Genomic DNA, 21,056 nt, shown 5'->3' with positions numbered 1-21,056 from the left:
ATTTTAAGATTATTGTACTCAAATCAGTAAACTATTAAATTAGTATAAAGAAGATAACAAATATTCTTTCGGAAATTTATTTGTATCATATTAAAAAAATATAAATAAATAAAAAATTCATTTGTGTTGACTATATTTCTTATTTCTTTACAATCATATTATTATTTTTTCTTTGTCCTTGAATATCTTATTCAAGAGTGGCAACATATTTTTTTTGTTTACAAAATCTGGACCAATGATATCACGGTCAGTTTCATACTGTCTTTCTATTGGTTGAGAAAAATGGCCAGACATCCTCGAAGAGAAATGTATGCGCGCCTTTTCTGTCAACCCGAATCAAAACACTAAACAAAGAAGATTGGTGGAAGTCGCTCGTCGGATTTCTATTCAGTATATAAATCCAACGCAATACGTTTTGTAAACATATAAAGTGAAATTAACGATACAGATATTATAAATCGAGTGTTGTGATTAAGAGGATGGCTGCTCGGAAGCTAAATACTCTTGAAGATTTGAGTGGTAAGTTACTTATTGTAAATAAACAAACATTATCCTTTGTATCCTGAAACGACGCTTTCGTCATCTTTAAATAAACATTTCACACGTATTTGTAAGTAAATTCCGTCTCAGATAGTTGTTAAACATGTTTTTGTTATAAACTGCGCAGTTATTTAGAATTTTCCCAACATATGGAATGTTTGTCCTTGGAAGCCACATCAAACATGCATTGAACCGCGAGGTCATCGGAATCACGACACGCAGTCAAAACAAAGTTAAAAACAATACGTTTTACGCTGAAAGGAGTTAAAAAAATCGTATTGTTTCAAATTACTATTATAATATCTCCTACGTACTTATTTAATCCTGGCACTTTTATGAAGTTAATATTTTTTAACTAGCTACGCCCTCGTCTTCGTCCGCGCCGAATAGTTTGTTATGATTAAAACTAATAAAATACTTTTTTTTTTATATATGAAAGTATTAAAGGTAATCATTAAATCCGCTACTGCGAGCGAAGGCATAATTAAATTCAGTCTAGCTTTTTTAGAGATTAGAATAACCAAACACTCCCACAATTTTTTTTACAAACAAGTTATTTAATTTTTCATACATCTATATACATTATCTATATATATATATATTTTTAAACTATTGTAATTATGACAAAGTCCATGCTATATATAAAATATCTTATCTATGTATTATATATTTATATAAGTTTGCTTATTGAATTACCATAGCATAGACAAATATGGATCAAACTCAGCGTGAATGATAGATTACAATTTGGATCCCCGATATGATATATTACATTTCTTTAAAAAGATTTTTATATATATTCATATATATTTATACAATATGTTGTCGCAATACTTTATTTAATTTACAGATATATGTCAGATATTTTTTTTTAATGTCTTATCTGTTGTGATTCAAATAATTATTCCTAATTTGTTTTTTTTTTTTTTATTTCCATATGTTAACTGTCTAAAGTTTAATGCTGTATCCTTTCAGATATGTTTTAAAGATTGCATATTGTGTATGTATTTTTATTAATTACTGATTTTAATAAATATATATTTTTAATTGATATTCATTGAGAGATAATGAACTATTTTTAAATATAAATGTTACCAATATCAAATTACTACTACTATAATGTATGGTTGTTTGTGGCTCTTTCTCACAAAAACTACTGAATGCATTTTGATGAAACTATACAATAATGTAGCTAAGACATAGGATGTATTTTATCATAAAACCCTTAACAGTTACTGTGGGAACACTTGATAACAGTTGTATTGTATGAAGTAACGTGAGACAGACGATAGGTGGCGCTGACTGGTGGTTCACATATATATTGTTTTCGTACTCTATAAATTTCTCTTCGATTCTAATTCCAAAGACCAAACAGACGAAATCGCAGGCCAGAACTAGTTACACTATAACCTAGCGTGTCTCATGGATGTTTTCCTACTAAACTAAACTTAACATATAATAGTAACATTATAATTGTATAACTTATCTGTTCGATATGTTTATACAGAATACTTCCTGCTTTAAATTCTCAAGGACTTGCTATTTTGTTGTTATCTTATCGTAACAAAATTTTTTTTTTTTGATAGCCAGTGTTTAAACCGAACGACAGCAGTGTTGGCGTGTGGACCTTCCACAGACTAATGATGCTATGAAAGAAGCGAAGTAAAAAATGACATGCCTAGAGTAATTTAGACTTGATAGAGGTTTACTGTTAATTGATTAGAGATATCTCAATTGGTTGAACACTTATCTTTTACATGTTTATATTCCTTACTTTATATATATATATATATATATGTATGTAGGGTAGGGTAGGGTATGTAATATGTAGGGTAGCTCACTATTAAGATGAATTTCTATAACCAAATCTCTGTCACTAACACATGAAGGGTAGTTTTGGATTTATTTTTTTTTGGAGGTCAGCCGATTTATTGAAAAAGTCTTCGGCAAACAAAATATTCATATAAATTCAGTACTTCTAACCAATTGCTTGCAAATTTGGTGATTTGGCCCATCATGGCCCAATGTTTTGACATAATGTGTCCCAATCAGCCACTAAGGTTATCCAAAAATAACCAATACGCAAACTTGGTTAAAATTACTTCAATTTATTCGTCCTATATATAGTCGGGTCTTTGCCTCACAATTATCTTGTTGAGCCAATCAGTGTGATAGGGGGTCCTTGTTACTATGCATCCTGTCATATACTCAAAGTTGTCTCAACACGAGATTATATGTTAAATTTGTGTGTAATCTATTGAGATTTTTAAATTTAATCCTTCAAACGAGATCTGAATAGATTTGGTTATTAAAAATTTAATTAAAAAAGAAATAACATACAACGTACGTATTATTACTGTGACTTAACAAAGATCTTTCATGTCTCTACAAGGTTTACAAATTAAGACTGACTTTGTCGCCATGATTTTTTGACTTGGGTTTGATAGGTTATGTCTGATACTAGCTATTGCGTTCGGCTTTGCTCGTTTATAAAACAACATCACACATACGCTTTGTCTTCTTCATCAGATAACGACTTGATGACAATAAACGTAATGGGATCTAAGACTTTCACGAGTATTAATTTAATTGAAACTAATTTTTTTTTTCGGATAAGTACGCGTAGTTTATTATTTTAACGGGCAGACGAGATGTCTGCCGTGATCACGGTCGCTGCAGAGCAAACGAAACGTCGGGGGTATGCAGTTTTTAAAATAATATAAGACGCGTATTTATCCGAAAAATATTAGTTTAATTTAAACAATAAACCTGTCTCAGGGCAGGTGTTTTTTTGATTGAAAACATCGTTTGTTAAATCGACCGTTAATTCGAGAAGTAGCAACGTTAACGTTACAAACATATACCTATTTAGGAAACTTCCTCCTATTTGAAGTCAGTTAAAAATGCTAAGTTACTCCTTAGGACATGACTTATCTATTAGAGAATATCCCATCAAAACCTGTCCAGTCCTTACAGAGAATAGACGGAACAAACAGGCAGACGGATACATTTTTAAAACATTGCATTTTTGATGTAGTTATAGTATTTACTGTCATTCAAGTTAATTTGATATTAAAAATGGGCAATAGATATACATATCATTTTTCCAAACTACAACCTCATAAGTAAAGAAAGCAGACATTTTCTTACCTGTAGTACCAGACTCATGTAATGCTTTAGCCAGGTCAATGAACTCTGCTAGACGTCTGGGTTCTGCAAGTTCATAGTCCTTTGCTTGTTTTGATATATATATTAATCGATTATATAAAAAAAACATGTCTTTGTCTTGTATGTATGTCTGTATGTATTGTTTCTCTAAAACGTTGATGTCTCCGTCAAGTGTAAGTGATTTAACGGTCGTTATAGTGATGCTCTTCGTTTATTTGTCAGTAAAAAAACCTGAAAATCTTAATTAATATAATCGTAACGATTTTGATAAAAATCATCGTGTTTGATAGTTCAAATTAGTTTCACATTACAAATACTATGAAATTCTGTTTGGCTCACTATCAGATATAATCAAGCTTTTGTCTCCGACTTCGTATGTGTGGACTTTAAGTTTAATTAAATTAATAATGTATAAGTAACCAACAGTCAGCGCCATCTATCGCGTGTCGCGTTACTTCACAATACACCTGTCATGAAGCGTTCCCGGGAGCTACACGGACTGAAGATACATTACATACTATATGTTATTATTATGTATAGAGATATAATTTATGTTATAGTTTTTACACTAAACCGTAACAAACAGTCATATAAATGTTTGCATGTTAATTAATCTACACATACAATAGAGATCTCAATAGCCGTCTGTACTAAAATTAGCCTGGATTTCGTAAGAGTGTTTACAAACAACACTTGTTTATGTGTAGCAAGATATGAAAAACTCTGTGTATAATCTGTGTCCGCATTTTTGATCGCTATTTTTAACGGATTAGTTAAACTCAGTGAGAATTTTATAAGAATGACAGATGAGTTTTGATGATTCGTATAAGAGGATTCTAGGAGTATGAACGGATAGAGAAGGCGGACAAAACCGCGGGATATTATTGGTTTTATTTTTTATCAAATGTGTTACGAATTAGAAACTCGTCCGGTCATTGGCCGCCTCTGTGACCTTGCAGCTCTGTGGTATTATATCCGAACTAGTAATTTTTTTACATTATAAGTAACATTGTTCATATATAGGCTTTTGACAACTTTCCCATCCGTCTCCCTTAGTTAAGCGTGGTTATTACTTGTTTATATATTTTATTCTGTTTAAAAAGGCAGAAAATCATATATATATAAAAAATGTTCTTAGCGTATAGATTCGCAGATAGTGTTTATCGGCGGCGGAAGCGGAGATAGCGTGTGTGTACCCGCAGGCAACAAAAATAGATTCCGCTAATACGTAGATTTATGTTGGATGAGATCTTATCGCAACGAGAGCAAAGCTCTCAGCTACTTTACAAACCCTAATATTCGACAAATATTTGTTCTGTAATACTTATGTTATTAGATATTACATCAGGTTTCCGTAGAAACTGTAACAAACAAACACACATACAAGCATTCAGTCTCTGACAGACGTCATTATACAGCTATCTTGTAGAAGTAAGTTCGGCGGTTAGCTCGCGACGTGTCAGACATGCACACACATTATCAAAACGCAATCTTTGGGAATATTGCCAGACTAAGCACACGTGCTGCCCCCGTAATTATATTTGCGTAGTTAGGTATAAATAAATTATTACATGTTTTTCGTCGCGGTTTCGTCTATGCTAAGCAATGAGATCAGAAACGGAGAGTGGGTTTAATATAACAGCGCCATCTATCGCGTGTCGCGTTACTTCACAATACACCTGTCATGAAGCGTTCCCGGGAACTACGCGGACTGAAGATACATTATATACTATGTGTTATTATAATTTATGAGCTATCTTATATAAGTTTCGTTAAAATCAATTCAGTAGTTTTATCGTGTATATAATAAAGGTATGTACACACTATGGTTATTTTTACCGGATCCTGCCGTAATAAACATTTACTCGTGTATAAAATATGAATTTGTAATGTTGTATGTTTGTATGTTCGTATTATTCCCAATTTCTCAACTGTCTGTATGTCTGTCTGTGTATACTGGAACAACGTTCCAGAGTGTTCATACTGTCTCGTATATATATATGTAAATAATTTAGACTCCACAGATTTAATATTGTCATATTAATTTTTTACTGTATTTTTTGAATAGAATTAAAAATATAATATTATTTTTATTATAAGATTATTATTGAATAAGCGTGAATTATATAGGGCGGAAAGCAGAGGTTCCAGGAAAAGTACGAAACTTACTTATATGTATATTATAATAAGAATTTCATATTAAAACTTATAGCCTATACCTTAGACTACATGATTGCCTCGATGTTAGGACAGCAATGCCATTCCATAGCTTGTGTGGTGTCAGGAATCTTCTGGTTCACACGGCTTGGAGTTCGTTCTTCGGAGTCAGCAGAGTCACTCGCTATATGATATCTTATCCATACAACGATGTTACCCCGGCGATGTTCATTTATTTTTTAATATATGTCTCGTACATAACACGTGTGTAGATACTGTTTACATATTTTATCTTGTTTCGTTGTATTATATTTAATATGTTCGTACCAAGTCCATTCAACCGCGTGTCTTGTCTTCATCGCCCTTGCCAATGAGGTCAGCGTCTCAGATAATATATCGTGTCTCGCCAACATATACCTATATATATATATATTGTGTGTGTGTATAATAACAGGTTTCGCGTTTGTTTTTCAATGCTATTATTCCGTACATATTTTGAATATGAATAACCGTATTTTAATCAAAGTTATATCATAACTTTTTAAATGACATAGGCGCCTTATCAAAATATCATATCTAGTTTTCAACAAAATTATATCTGCCGTCCCAAAACTGTTGCCTCCATATACCGAAGTATGTAGCGATTAGTTTACTAACTGCAAGACTGTTTGTATTTATATAATTGACATTGGTTCATATCAGGCTTGTAAATAATTCAACAATTAAATAATAAGCAATATTTTATAAGTAATATTTTCTTAATAGTCTTAAACACTATCGGATGATAGTATTGATTTTATTTTTAAGTTCTTGAGAAAAATAGTCTGAACAGACAAACAAACGACTCTGTCTTCCTATAGAAACCTTAATATAACTAACTTGAATTTCACCAGCTGAAGTTAAATAAAAATCAATGTTTACAAAAATTATCTTGTTTCGTTGGACCATATATACGCGAATCCACGAGATAATAGTATAATCTGTACCACCGTCACAGTCTGCTAAATAACCTTCAGTAACACGATAGTAGCGCAAATGTGTTCATAACAGAGTTTTTGGTTTTTTACCTCGACGTTGTATAGACTGTGTGTAATGTGATCGGTCATATATATACTACTGTACGTTTGTACGCCACTGAACTCGTAAACGGCTGGACCGATTTGAATGAAAATCTTGCATACATTTGTGTAGCGCCCCGGACGGTTTAGATTCAAAAACCAGCAATTCGCACGGCGCTGGACTGTACCAAGATTATTTAAAGTAAAAATTACTCAAATTTAATTACTAAATGTATTGTTTAAACACACCATACACTTCTCTCTGATTTCGACTACGATATTAACGCAGACGGTCGGTGTCGCGGGCTAAAGCTAGTGCATAAAGTTCTCAAACACGACCTCAAACCGCACCCGACCGACAGCTATAAACAAATAAATAGTTATTTATTTTACGCTTCAACAGATATTTAGACTATAATATTATTATTACTATTGTAATATTTGCAATATTATTATATTACCCGTTCCCCATCTCGTGATAACGGCCACAAAATACGTCCCGTGTGATTCCCGGAATAAAATATACAGGGTGCTTCTATCTAACCGGTTACAATAAGATTAAGTTACTTTGTGGTGATGTCTACCATATTCTAGTTTGTTCTCGCGGAAACTACGGAATCGATTTTATTATATTTTTTCACATTTAAACTATCCTGATGCTAAAGTTATCAAAAAATATATAATAATATCAGTTTAGTTCTGATATTACACTTACCATTTGTTTGCATCGATAAAGATGTCTCGTGTGTTTGTTACGATGACTCGCACTCATACTAAGGGTACATTGAAATTCTTTCCTATATGAGTCACCTTATACTTTGCATACATACATACATTATACTCCATACTTTCAACACCTGCAGTTCCATTTATGATGCAAGTGGTCTTAGCTCAGGTGGTCGTTATTGCAACCTTAATAAGAATTCCCAACAAACTATACACGTACAGTTTGAAAGTGTTGAATACGATCGACACCAAAGATTGAATGATTACACTCGTTATTGTATCACCCAATCTTTGGGTGCGCTTACCCATAGTTTTGCAACGTTACACTACGTATCGAGCGTTAATAGTTTTCCATCCATATACTTGCTCCCTACTGTATGAGCATAGTTTATGTTGCGTAAAGATAAATAGTGGAAAGCTATGTGAGCAATACGGCTTACGTTAAAAGCTCTAGAGAGAGAGAGAGCTCTTAGACTACTATCGGTTAATTGATTTTAACGATTCATCAACAGAAATGTCAAACGATGTCCTAATTAGTTTACGAATTGGAACGATATTTCGGCCTATAAAGACGACTAGCGTAAGATAAATAATTAATTTATTAATTGAATGTTGTATTATTCACACACGCACACGCACACGCACACACACAAAAAATTGCACTGATCAAAATGTGTCATCTTTCCAAAAATAGGTAATATAACAACTTTTATATCCACCGAAGATATAAATGATAATGATGGCTTCATCTCCATTAATGACAGAGCGATCGTCCGTTAGTCACCGTACGTGACCACAGACATGCACGGATATGTTGTACACCGGAATGTACACGTACACATGTTCGTACATGTACAACATAGAAAATGTACATTATTTCTTATATATTGTATATACCTTAGAGACTAGTACGCTCTGTGCTGATGATGTCAATCCAGCAATACATACGAATTATACCACAAAAGAGAATCCGGTGAACTCGTTTTGATGGAAATCCCGTGAAAGTAGATGAGTTCTAGGAGAAATATACTTTTTATTGCTAACACCTGTAAGGTCTTAATGAAGAAACGCTGGCTAAAGAACACGGAAGCATTTAAATGGTTCAGAGATAAAGAAATTTTGTCCCGCACTTCATTACCGTCACAAAAACCCTGAATGCAAATAAAACTAACGGATTGTCGCGACATTTCTTAAAACGGAATCCTGCGAGTCAATCTGAGTTCATTCCTTGATCTTATAATTCAGGAAGTTAAACGACCTCCAATTATTTTTGGAACTGTCCCAAGTGTACGAACTTCATGACTTTATATACCTATTCACATCAGTCTCATTCGTATATAAATTCAAGATTAATGAGTAAATCAGTATATATATATATATATATATATATTTCTAATTAGCTAATTACATAAAAGTAATCTTTCCTACTTTTTCCTTTTACGATCTATTTATCTCAACGACCATTAGATTTTTATCACGAACAAACCTGTAAGTAAACAAGTCGGAGTTAATAGCTATATGTAAGTTTTGGTAAATGTATCGAATAATGGAAATCTTCATCATTATATAAATACAGTATTTCAAAGAAACAGAGGAATATTTTTTTGATATTTAAATATAGTGCTAGATATTTTTGTTGTGTAATAAATAAAAAAAAATGCTTATATCGATTAAGTTACGTGAAACATATCACGTAACAGAATATTTGGCTTTAATATATAATATATATACAGAATTATGAATAAATATGTAAGTTTTTTTAATTGTTAAAAAAATAATATATATATATATATATATATAAAGCGTTTATTATAATGTATATGAACCAACGGTCAGCGCCATCTATCGTCTGTGTCACTTTACTTCATACAATACAAGTGTTATACTGAAGTGTTCCCGGGAACTACACGGACTGAAAGATACATTATATTCTGTACCATATTTGTATATTTATTCAAAATACTCATAGTATATTCTGTTTGAAATATCAACAAACAGGTTTCTCATTTATAATGTATATATGATACTGCGTCATTAAAAGCGCGTGCGCAGCGCTTTGTTTACTAAACGTAGTGAACGGTCAGTCGCGGCCGGGCGTCCGTCGGGTGCGGACGTGTCGCGGATTCTTACCGACGATATTAATATATTATAACACGCAGTGCATTCGTGTTGCAAACATGTTAGAGCCGATGAGTGCGTCTGCGGTAAACGAACTCGGTAAATGGTATTTCAATGTTCAATGTAACAGGTTTATGTTTGTTTATGGAAGTATTTTCTATTCCGTTTCTAGATGCAAGTTCAAGTTCTATATCGATTATATTGTAATTATATATAGTATTCTACAGTGAGTGTCTGATACGTATAATCTTTGTGTGTGTGTGCGTGCGTGTGTGTGTGTGTGTGTGTAAACAAACGCGCACATGTATCTTATCTCCAAAACATTCAATGATTCGTTCTCGTCTTTGTTTACAACGGTGATTCTCTCTTATTTTTAGTTCTTTGTGTTGCTGTTTGTTTGTGCGTCACCCCGTATCTCAGTAATGTATTGTTTATTCCGTCGGACGTTCCTTGTTATCTATGCATATTATTTAGATATCCAAAAGTTTTGTAGAAAACGGTTTAGTATTTTTTTTTCTATTACATTTTCTTATATCAATAAGTTGTATCTTCTAAACTGTAAACTGTAAACTTCTATCTGATAAATCCTATTTAAACAAGTGGCTATTGAATTGTTTTTTTTAATGTTCCAACTGTATTTATTTCTTATAATTATATTTGGCCTATCTTAATTAAATGTTACTCGCACAACAGTTAAGGTACCCCTAATGTTATTAGATCAGTTTTAAAATATTTGCATGTATCCACGAAGGCAGCACTAGTAGGTTCGTATCAATTTTGGTAATGAAGAGAGAAAAGCTTGTACTGGGGAGGTGAGCGTTTAACGCGCGTTAGATAGACGCCACTTAAACCTACACCTGGTTCAGTCCCAGGCACTGTTGAAGCTCCTCTCCCTGCAACGATGGACCCGGCACCCGCACGGTGAATCCATGGAATGTTGAGAGGTTTCGTCTCATTTGAATTCATATGGTTTTTTTTTCTTTTTTTCCTAAAAACGGTATGTTAGGGAATTGATATCGCATCTGTGTGTATGTTTGTCTATGGCAACGTAGCTCGCAAACGGGTTGATCGATTTTGGTGTATTTTTTTTTTACTTGAATGATGTCATTAGAAAATATATATTTTTTATAATCAGAAAGCCATAAAATTATTTTTTTTTTAAATTATCATTTACTTATCGAATTTCTTTATTTATTTGATTTGTCTACTGAAATACACTTAGCGTGTATACTATATAAAGCTAGCCCTACCCGCGACTCCGTCTCCCCTAATAACATATGTATTTTTTTATATAAATAAAAATAAATAAAATATTCGATCTAAAAGAAAACCAAGGTCCTCCATATAACTATATTTCAGTGAAAGTCCGTTACGATCTGAACCAAACGTTTCGTAGATCAGGCGTGACATACAGACGCAAAAAAAAAAAATATCTTTAACATATTACCTTCACACGAGTCTAGTGATACAGCCCTTAATTTGATATAATTTTCTATATGTATGTACACGACTAGAAATAGCTCGGTAACAAAGAATTTAGTACAATTATTCAATAATGCCACTACTGTAGCTATTTCTATGTCAATCCCACAACCGGTTGTCATTGTATGATGGGGTCGTAGGAGTTAGTCTCGGACGACGCAGGGCGCTCTGTGTCCGAGTTCGGGACATCGAATAAATGTTTTTGTGACGACTAATCTATGTTAATATGTATGTCTGTTACGGATTAACTCTGAAACTAATATTATATATATACACACGTGTGTGATCACGGCAGACGTCTCGTATGCCCGTTAATAAAATAAGTTCATATAAAATTTTAAATAAATACTCGCGAAAGTGTTAGATCTCGTTATAATCAACGTTTGAGAGGAGGAAGCCATGATGGAAATTAGTATTTTTTTCCAAACATATTCTGATCACCCTACACCAAATCTCTCTGCACGCCCCTGTATATATATATATAGGTTATACATATACATAGCCGATGTGTTTTTCTATTCATCAATACTTTAGGTATCGTAACTGACGGAAAAATGCGTGTTAAATAATTGTCTGTCTGTGTATATGTATTATAATTTATAACAATTTTTTATATATACATATAATCTCGTTCGGATTGCTTCACTCCACATCGAGTCGTTCGAGTTTATTTGCAATAATGAGGGAATTAAACGCGTGTGTCGGTTACATTGTTATCAGTCAATTAAATTATAATCTGGTCGGAACAATAGATTTAGTAGAATATGACGTAGGTTTAACCGACTTAATAGATCGAGGGTACGGCTGATGAAAGTATTACGAAATTACAATAAGATGTATTTATATTATATACAACTAGCTCGAGCCCTGACTTCGTGCCCTATAAAATATATATATATATATATATATTGATAAAGATAAATAAGATCTCTGATTTATTAGTAAAGCAAGCTATTTCATGTAACTGCCAGTGAAAGTCCGATTGTAATTCAAAGTAGAACAAATTTATTATATAATTTAAATTAATTTTTTACGTCATATACGAAAAGCCTGAGAGGTATAACAGCCACATTCCCACAACCTGCTAAAAGACTTGGGCCTGTCAAGAACTAACATCAGTTCATTCTTGGAATGTGGTTCGAAGGCAGCCCTAGCAGGTTCGTTTCAAATTTGGTTAGGCAGAGAGAGGAGCTTGGACAGTGGAGGTGAGCGTTTGACGAGCGTTAGATAAGCCCTTAAACCTACACCTGGGTCCCAAGTCCCAGGCACTGTTGAAGCTCATCTCCCTGCGACGACGGACCCGGCATCCGCACGGTGAATCCATGGAATGCTGAGAGGTTGCGTCTCTCCCAAACAAAGCTCACCATGTATTGTAACATATTTATATCGCTAATGAGCCTTGCCTTGACTTGATAACATTCGGTGCTGGCTCCTTGACATGTTCATACGAGTGCTGAACCAAATATAAACCGGGTTAATCGTGTGTTCGATCTGTATTTGTGGGTAGACAGAGACATGTATAGTCTGTAGAAATATACCCACACTTACATATATACTATATATAATTGTTATAAATTGATAGGGTTATTTTATTCGTCAAAAATTTGTAAAATATTTTTTTCCATTTAATGTTTCTACTCGTATACTGTTTGATTCTCCCATCTTCTTATTTTCTGTCAATAGATGGCGCAAGTAACAGAGGTGGTTTAATTTCGTTGTCGTAATTATCAAACAATTTCTTTTTGTGTATATTATTTATATAAGTCGTTATATGTTCACCACGTATTATTGTATGTATAACTCGTATATATAAATAAATAAAATCTCATAAAACTCGCTGTATCTTTTCGGTAGCCTGTAAAAGATCGCTCTTGATAGCCAATTCAGAAAGGAGTGTGCATCTGTGACTATAAAAATATTGTCATCATTGTGACAGTTTCTGGATTCCAAATTGACTGGCTTTAATTCCATTTTCCAGAATCGTGGGTGGAACTGAATTCGGGTGTTCTGTCTGGAGAGAATGAGTACATCAAACTGTTGCGCGAGGCTCAGAGGGAGAGTCGGGACTCGTCGGTCAGGCACTCGAGGGCCTCCAGTGTTAAGGGCAGGTTGGTAACAAGCATACATAACGACACACACATACACAAACGCACACATACACACACATACACAAACGCACACACACGCACACACATATATATTACATTTTCTATCAAAGACGATTTTGAGGGTAGTTTTAGCTTAGGCCACTTTTTTTTAGAAATTTTTTTTTAGTAATGCATAATAAGATAGCTATTCCGAGCGCAGCAACGGTTCACAGCCAGTGTGTAGTAAACATTATATCGGTACACAATAAGTTGTAAATGATCCGGTGTCACGGTCTCGTACATAGCGTTGTGACACAGATTATAATAATTAGGAAGGACTAAATAATTAATTTAATTACAATTACACTTTTTAATTATCTGTGTCATATAAGAAAATCCTATTTTGTGATTCCAGTCCGAAATCACCACCGAACAGTCCCAACTTGGAGCCGTCCACTGAGGATGAGATGAAGGGCGTCTACATCAACTGTTGGAGGGTGAGTGTGATATGTGTATGATGATATTACAACGATGATGAAATGATGAAATGATGATGATGATGATGATAAGGAAATAATGATGATAAATATATTAATGTTTAATTTTATTTAGTCACAATAATAATAGTGTCGCTGTAACAGTTGGAAATTTGTTATACATATAATAGAAGAGAAAGAGAGCGGAAAAAAAAAACTAACACAATGCTTGTCATATACCAGGACGACTCCAACGACTGGGTGTGGGAGTGGAGCAGCCGCCCGGACCAGATGCCGCCCAAGTGAGTTACAAGTTGTGTGTACACTGACAGATACAGACGGCCAGGGATGGGAGATTGGTTGGAAAAAATGTGTTACAGTATATAATATGTAGTATTTTTTTATTGCGTTCACATTATATAAGCAAAGGCAATGCCTTTTGATTATGTATATACATATATATATATAGATATATATATATCTTATTATCCCCAGGGACTGGCGTTTCAAACACCCCCAGCCGGTCAGAGGTCCACCTTCAGCCAGCTCCTCCATCGAGGTGTTGGAGCAACTGGCACCGGCCATGACACAGGTGACTGTTTTCTACAAACTTGTATATATATATATTCTGTAGACCAATACTCATCATCACTACAGGACTAATAAAACAACTATGATGATGTATGTTTGTTGTTCCGTTACACTTAAAACTAATAAACTGATTTTGATGAGACTGTACAGGTTGTGTAGATTAGGTGCGAGGTTGGGACTTATGTTACAGTTTATACTCTCAGTCCGTGTTCCCGGGAACACTTCATGACAGATGAACTGTGTGAAGTAACGCGACACGCGATAGATGGCGCTGACGGTTGGCACACATGGATAGACACTGAAACGAAACTAATATTTTTCGGTTTTACTACGCGTATTTTATTATTTTAAAAAGGCATTCACATCTCGTCTGTGTGTGTAGTCTTGGATCTTGTTGTATTAGACACTGCCGGAGACAAAGCGGGCGAAGTTGGGTGCTATGACGAGTGTTGATGTTACAGAGTCACTGCCTGTCCGTGCGCCGAGCCTGCCTGTTCAGTCGCGGAGCCCTGGCCGCTGTGCTGATCACAAACGTCGTGTCCCTGCTGGTGGGGGCTGGCATTGGGTGAGGAAAATATATATACATATATATGTGTGTGTGTGTGTGTGTTGAAGTAAATGTATTGTGTATATTAATTGTGTTTAATGTTATTCACAGAGTGTGGCTCAGCAAGCGCGGCATGCTGCCCCCCAGACTGGTGGTGCCCTGCTAATGACTCGAGATAGCGTTGTAAAACAGGAAAAAAAAACATTATATTTTATCAAAAACAAAAAAAAAAACATGTAATTTTCCCTCGTCGTGTTTATTTCAATGTTAGGGATGTGTCGGATCTCTCGCGCGTCTGTTGAAAAATATTTAATTTTTTGTCTATTTTTCAACAGACGTGACGTAGCTCGCTAGGGATGTGCTCGGGTTGCGATTTCTTCAGACGCATTTCGGTTATCTATAAGATAGGATTCGAGTGCATAGTGATGTAATTGAAATCGAATTGTATTCATATCGATTGTTCGTTAATCGATACATCAATTCGATTGCAAAACAGACTGCTAGTATAGGAAAGAAATTTTAAAACTTTTGTATTTTCTCACTTAAAAGAATTATATAAAGTTAAATGTTATTTTTTCCCTAGTCTTAAGTTAAAATATTCACTTAATTTTATTGTTTGTTTTTTTTTAACGTCCAGGAGGATATTCCATACATAGATTAAATTATAGAGTATTTTCTTCTTTCGGCTTTTGGGATTTTTGTTTTTTCTAAAAGTCACTACAACAGCCGTCTTAGTGTTTCTAAACTATCTGTTGGTAAATTTTTTTTTTATTTCTCTTCAAACGTCAACACTTGTCTATGGTCGCGATGGCTCAGTTTTTTGGTCGGCTTGCTTCGTGCCTGCTCGGGGACCTCGATTCGTTTCTTAAGTTTCTTAATTCTATAAACACAGAAGTATAGTTATTTATTTTTATTTTTCCTTTTGGTTATTTTATGAAGTGATTCAGATTTATTTTAACTGTATATAAGTTCCATTGTAACCTAGATTTAGTGCTTTCAATAAATGATGCATTTTAGTAACGTTTTATTTATTAAACTTCGTATAAACTTGATTATCAATTCCTTTACGTATTGAGATATGTTATTTCCTACTTAAACGAATAAAATAAAATAAAAAATTTAACCTAATTACCTAACATAATGTATCAAGGACAGAATAAAATCGTGAATCATATAGCAATATATATATATATATATATTTATTATTATAGAATTGGTCCATTTAATAATATATATATATATATATTAATATATTCTTAATAATGAAAACATCAAACTCTATCCGATGAAACAAATGTCGTTTTGTATCAAACCTTCGTTTGTTTCTTGTTATAAAAAAAGTCATACACAGGAAATTACTCTACACCTTTTTATATGCGGCCTCACTCGCACTGGCCTCGTGGAAAGTTTTGACAACATCAACGGTTTTTTTTTTTAAGAACTTTATCATCTCGAGTTACTCTGCACTAAAAAAATAATTCAGTTCCACAGATATAAAACCTCTTTGGCGTAAGGTTTATCGTTTCAGGCAGATAACTACGATAGGACAAATTATATGACGATACTATTATCATGAACATGTAGGAGTGATGTGAAAAAATAAATGCTGTACTAATAATAACCTAGTCCTCAACACTGGACGATTGATTTTATCCATACCAATATTATAAATGCGAAAGTAACTCTGTCTGTCTGTCTGTTAGTCAATCACGCCTAAACTACTGAAACAATTTGCACGAAATTTGGTATGAAGATATTTTGATACTCGAGAAAGGACATAGGCTACTTTTTACCCCGGGAAAATGACGCATTCCCATGAAAACATTCAGGTGAGCCGATCGCTTTTACGCCTAAACTACTGAACAGATTTAAATGTAATTTGGTAAGGAGATAGTTTGAAACTTAAGAAAGGACATGAGTTACTTTTGACCGCGGGAAAACCACGCATTCCCATGGGAAAAATACGTTTTTGGCCAAGGAAGGAAAAACAAAAAACATCGTATATAAAAATGTATTGCAGTAACCTATCTTCTTCTTAAAATGTATTAACCTAACCTATGACAATCACACTTAGTATGGCCTCATCTTATCTCGGCACAATTAAACATACGTATAAAAAAGTATAGTTCAGGTTTTTTCATACTACTATACAAAAAAAACTATCCAATGCGGACGAACTCACGGGTAAAAGCTATGTATTACTAATTCTGAAATTTACGCGGACAAAGGCGCGAACAAAAACTAGTTTTAAATATTTCTTAAAATACCCGATCAATTATATTAAGCTATAAAAATATGGTAATTCCATTTCATTTCATTTTCAAAAATAACCAAATAAAAGAACGTCCAAAATAATTTTCATATAAAATTCTATAATAATAACGAAACTAGAAAATTTAATGATCTCTACACATATTAGTCATCATTTACAACACTAGATAACTTCAAATAGATTATGAGATAATTATTTCTAAATCTATATTCTATTTTATCTGTATTCCGTAAACATTTAAATGTGATCTGTCCAGCTGTCAGTCAGAATTCTATGGCGGACAGCGATCTGGGCACAACAACATTGAAAAACCTGGACATATAAGAAACAAAACACACGGAACAATGTCCACAGTCTCGGACTGCTTCACGATCGGCAGCATCGTCGCCACGCGGACGTGCTACAACGAGGACATCGAGGGCGAGGTGCTGGCCTTCGATCCACAGACCAAGATGTTGATCCTAAAATGCCCATCATCCAGCGGTAATCCCAAACGCCACGACGTCCACATCGTGAACCTGTCCCTGGTCAGCGACGTTCAGATCAAGAAGGAGGTTACAACTGTCCCGGAGCCGCCACAGTCGTTGAATCTTCACAGGCTCAACACCAGAGTTAGGAATTCAATTGAAAACAAAAAACGACTAGTGAGTATAATTGAAACTTGTATATTTTGTTACTTTATGTTATAGCTGAATTTATATTAATAAAACGGAATTATAATAACTATGATTTCGTAAACATTACAACTGGGTCATTAGTTTTAGGCCTGTAAATTTTCTAGTATGGGCTTATATAAATATTTTTACCCTCCAAATATTCACGCCATATAAGTTTATTGTCAGCCCTTATCCAGAATCAGTGCATTTACATCTGTAAAAGCCAAACTACACCGAGACTTTCTTGTATACAGCCAAAGATATGTTACTTGGCCGACATTAAAAAAAAACATGCCGTAAATATCTGTATTTCAAGTAGGTCACTAAATTCTGCTTGTATTTAAGTAGTCGAGTAAAGAGTAGGAATTGCCTTCTCCGATACAATACTATGTCTGTTACAAGCTGTTTTATAGGATGTATATTTTATAATTGTAAGTCATGTCTGTGTCTAGACGGAGTGACTTGCACATACATCACTCGCCTTTCAATGTTTTCGATAAACATTAAATATTGTTTGGCAATATTTTAGTTATGTTACTATATTTCTTATATAATAGGGTTATATTCTTTGTTAGATCGGCGGAAATTGCTTTGTCCATATGATGTGTGTGTGTGTGTGTGTGTGGGTGTGTATATATATATATATATATATATGTGTGTCTGTGTAATGTTTTTATGAAACACAGCTAAACAACTTCTAAATGCTCGATCTAAGTTTTGCATCTTTATATAACAAAAAACTATTCGAAGCCAGCGTAAGTTTACATAACTATCTATATGTAAGGAATGTCAGATTAATTCTAGCATAACTGGCTGCTCGACTTAACACATATGACACCTGGTCTCACTATTATGAGGATATTAGAAGAAATAGATTTGCCATACAAATTAATTACTGACAAAGTCTACCATAGGACTTTATGTAGCAATAACCAGATAGTATCTGGTAATTGTTTACCACCAATTAAACAAGCAACAGGTTCCAGGCAAACTTTCTGAACAACCGGTGACAAACTTTCTGAACAACCTTCATCTTTGGTTGTTATCGGCCAAATATATTTGAATTTTAACCAGAAATTGCCATCAATTTCATGTTGCCTACACTTCTATTTAAGCAGTAAATAAGACTCGATACAGATGAGAGGTTTTTTTTGGGAGCCGAGAACAACGGACGTATAGTCATGGTGTCCATCAACTTGATACATAGCCTACAAATATGGTCTCAGATTTACAGAACATAGCTGAATTGGTACAAAAAAAAATTGGCTTCTTCATACATTTGATACAATCTTTTAAGGGGTTATAGGTGACTATAACTCTCCGACGGAACCCAGGCATAACTCAACCTGCAGAGCTTCCGGCACAGGATATTCTAGAAGTTACAGGTGTCATATATATAAGCATGAATTTATTCTGTGTTAGAATTAAGTTATTTAACTCGACATTGACTTATTTGGATAATATCCTGACAAGTTATCAATATTCCAGGTTTCAGCTTTATCAGCGTGTCTAGACCCCGAGGGTCAAAGACTGTTTCTGGCCATCGCCAGGGTCATTGATGATGTTTCATGGTCGGGGCAGAGTATCCGAGTCTACAATGAAGTCACAATCACACCGCCATATAAGGTAAGTGATTGTAGAAAGAATTTCTTGTATACAGAATAAGGTTTTTTTTATATCGGAGATTGATTTTAAGGCTTCAGTTATGTCAACTTTATATTATACTTACTTACTTATGTCAACTTTATATTATAAGAATGTACCACTTAATCTTTTTATAGAAAAATTGAGAGGTTATAAATAAAATATACAATATATCCTTGCATTACATACTATACAGTATATTTAGAGTTTTAAAACATAGACAAATTCATGTGAGGAAGAAGAAAACATAAACTAACCAAAATGCTGAAGCTCCGAATCATCGATGGAAATTTTTGATGTTGTGGTCGTGATTCTAGATGTTGTCAGTTAAATATTTAACAAACATCCGTAGGTGGAAAACGTGCTGGGCGAGCAGGACTCCAAGCCGTATAACTACATCCGAAAGTTCGTCGAGCGTCACTGGCGCGACCACCGCGACCACACCGCCGCCAACTGTTCACGACACCAATAAAATATTATAACACCAACAACGTATTATTTTAACACAACGCAGTTTCGCCCGTTACTAATAAATAATAATGCAAACGTCACATCAGACCTTCAAAACATTTACGTATATCGAAATTCATTCGTAAAATCTACCGATTATCGACATTAAATAACGCAGATCCGATTTGTAAGTCATAAAGTATTAATGAAAAAATGGTTTATTTTATTATATATGTTTGTTATTTATTAGCAATTGGTGTAAACAGTCTTCATTCTGGGTACAAGTTTGCATCATTACCTTGAAAGTCAAGTTCGAATGTTAGTAATTCGTAAATTGTTTAGGATTTTATTCACGGATCAAGAAATTTTAAAGCCATTCATTTAGGATAATGATGCAAACTTGCATTGAGATCCTTCAACATTAATTTTCTTTTAGAAAACTGTCAGCTGTCAATTTTCATCTTCCCGCCAAATTTTAAGTAGTTATTTTTTTTTAACAAAATTTCCGATGTATGTTATTATTTTGCATAAATTTGTAATTGAATCGTTTTTATTTAGAAGATGTTTAATATCGTAATATCATGAAAATTAACTATTAAAATGCTTACGATTCCAAACCAAATCAAAAAATAAAAAAAATTTGAAGCAACAAAAGACAATTATAATAATTATGTATAAACCCTGTCACAAATTGTCTCATTTTAGTTGTTTTTAAATTCTAAGCGCTAAAGTGGAATAATGTTGCCACAATGAAGTTCTAAATTACCTTTTCAAATTAAATTTTCTTGGTAATTTGCCTGGCAACATTATTCTAATTTATTTTGGAGTTAGTATCTATTATTTATATCGTTGGAGTAAGATTAAAATATATAAAATCTCCCATTTTGCGTTTCATTTTTTTATCAAAACAACCAATTTTGATTGTTAGGTTTTAGGAACTCTGAATAGATTTATCCCACCCAAAAAAAAGTTATAAATATAATTTTATAGATTAAAATATGAAATAAAAATAATCTGTTCAATAAAAGAGCGGTCCTTTAAAATGGTGTAATTATACGTAGGGATAATAAAATAAGACTGTGGC

The 21,056-nt window shown here is 33.7% G+C and overlaps 2 protein-coding genes across 3 annotated transcripts; both read left to right on the top strand.

The window, feature by feature from the left end:
* The first annotated feature begins 262 nt into the window (after nt 1-262).
* Nucleotides 263-15,966, top strand: LOC116778397 (BCL2/adenovirus E1B 19 kDa protein-interacting protein 3). Of its 2 annotated transcripts, none has more exons than XM_032672390.2 (7): nt 263-519; nt 13,228-13,357; nt 13,752-13,833; nt 14,056-14,114; nt 14,308-14,404; nt 14,865-14,968; nt 15,062-15,966. In XM_032672390.2, the coding sequence occupies exons 1-7, from the start codon at nt 480-482 to the stop codon at nt 15,114-15,116; spliced, it is 567 nt and encodes a 188-aa protein (XP_032528281.1). In that variant the 5' UTR covers nt 263-479; the 3' UTR covers nt 15,117-15,966. The 2 variants fall into 2 exon arrangements, with proteins under 2 accessions (XP_032528281.1, XP_032528282.1); XM_032672391.2 differs by lacking the exon at nt 263-519 and adding an exon at nt 9,706-9,866.
* Nucleotides 15,967-17,467: 1,501 nt separating this feature from the next.
* On the top strand, nt 17,468-20,854 carry LOC116778489 (protein LSM12). Its single transcript, XM_032672507.2, has 3 exons — nt 17,468-17,866; nt 19,367-19,504; nt 19,875-20,854. The coding sequence occupies exons 1-3, from the start codon at nt 17,567-17,569 to the stop codon at nt 19,992-19,994; spliced, it is 558 nt and encodes a 185-aa protein (XP_032528398.1). The 5' UTR covers nt 17,468-17,566; the 3' UTR covers nt 19,995-20,854.
* Nucleotides 20,855-21,056: the final 202 nt, after the last annotated feature.

This window comes from Danaus plexippus, chromosome 31, assembly GCF_018135715.1.
Source record: "Danaus plexippus chromosome 31, MEX_DaPlex, whole genome shotgun sequence".
Classification (NCBI taxonomy): domain Eukaryota; kingdom Metazoa; phylum Arthropoda; class Insecta; order Lepidoptera; family Nymphalidae; genus Danaus; species Danaus plexippus.
The sequence above is the reverse complement of the archived record's forward strand: the minus strand, read 5'-3'. Positions and strand labels throughout refer to the sequence as shown.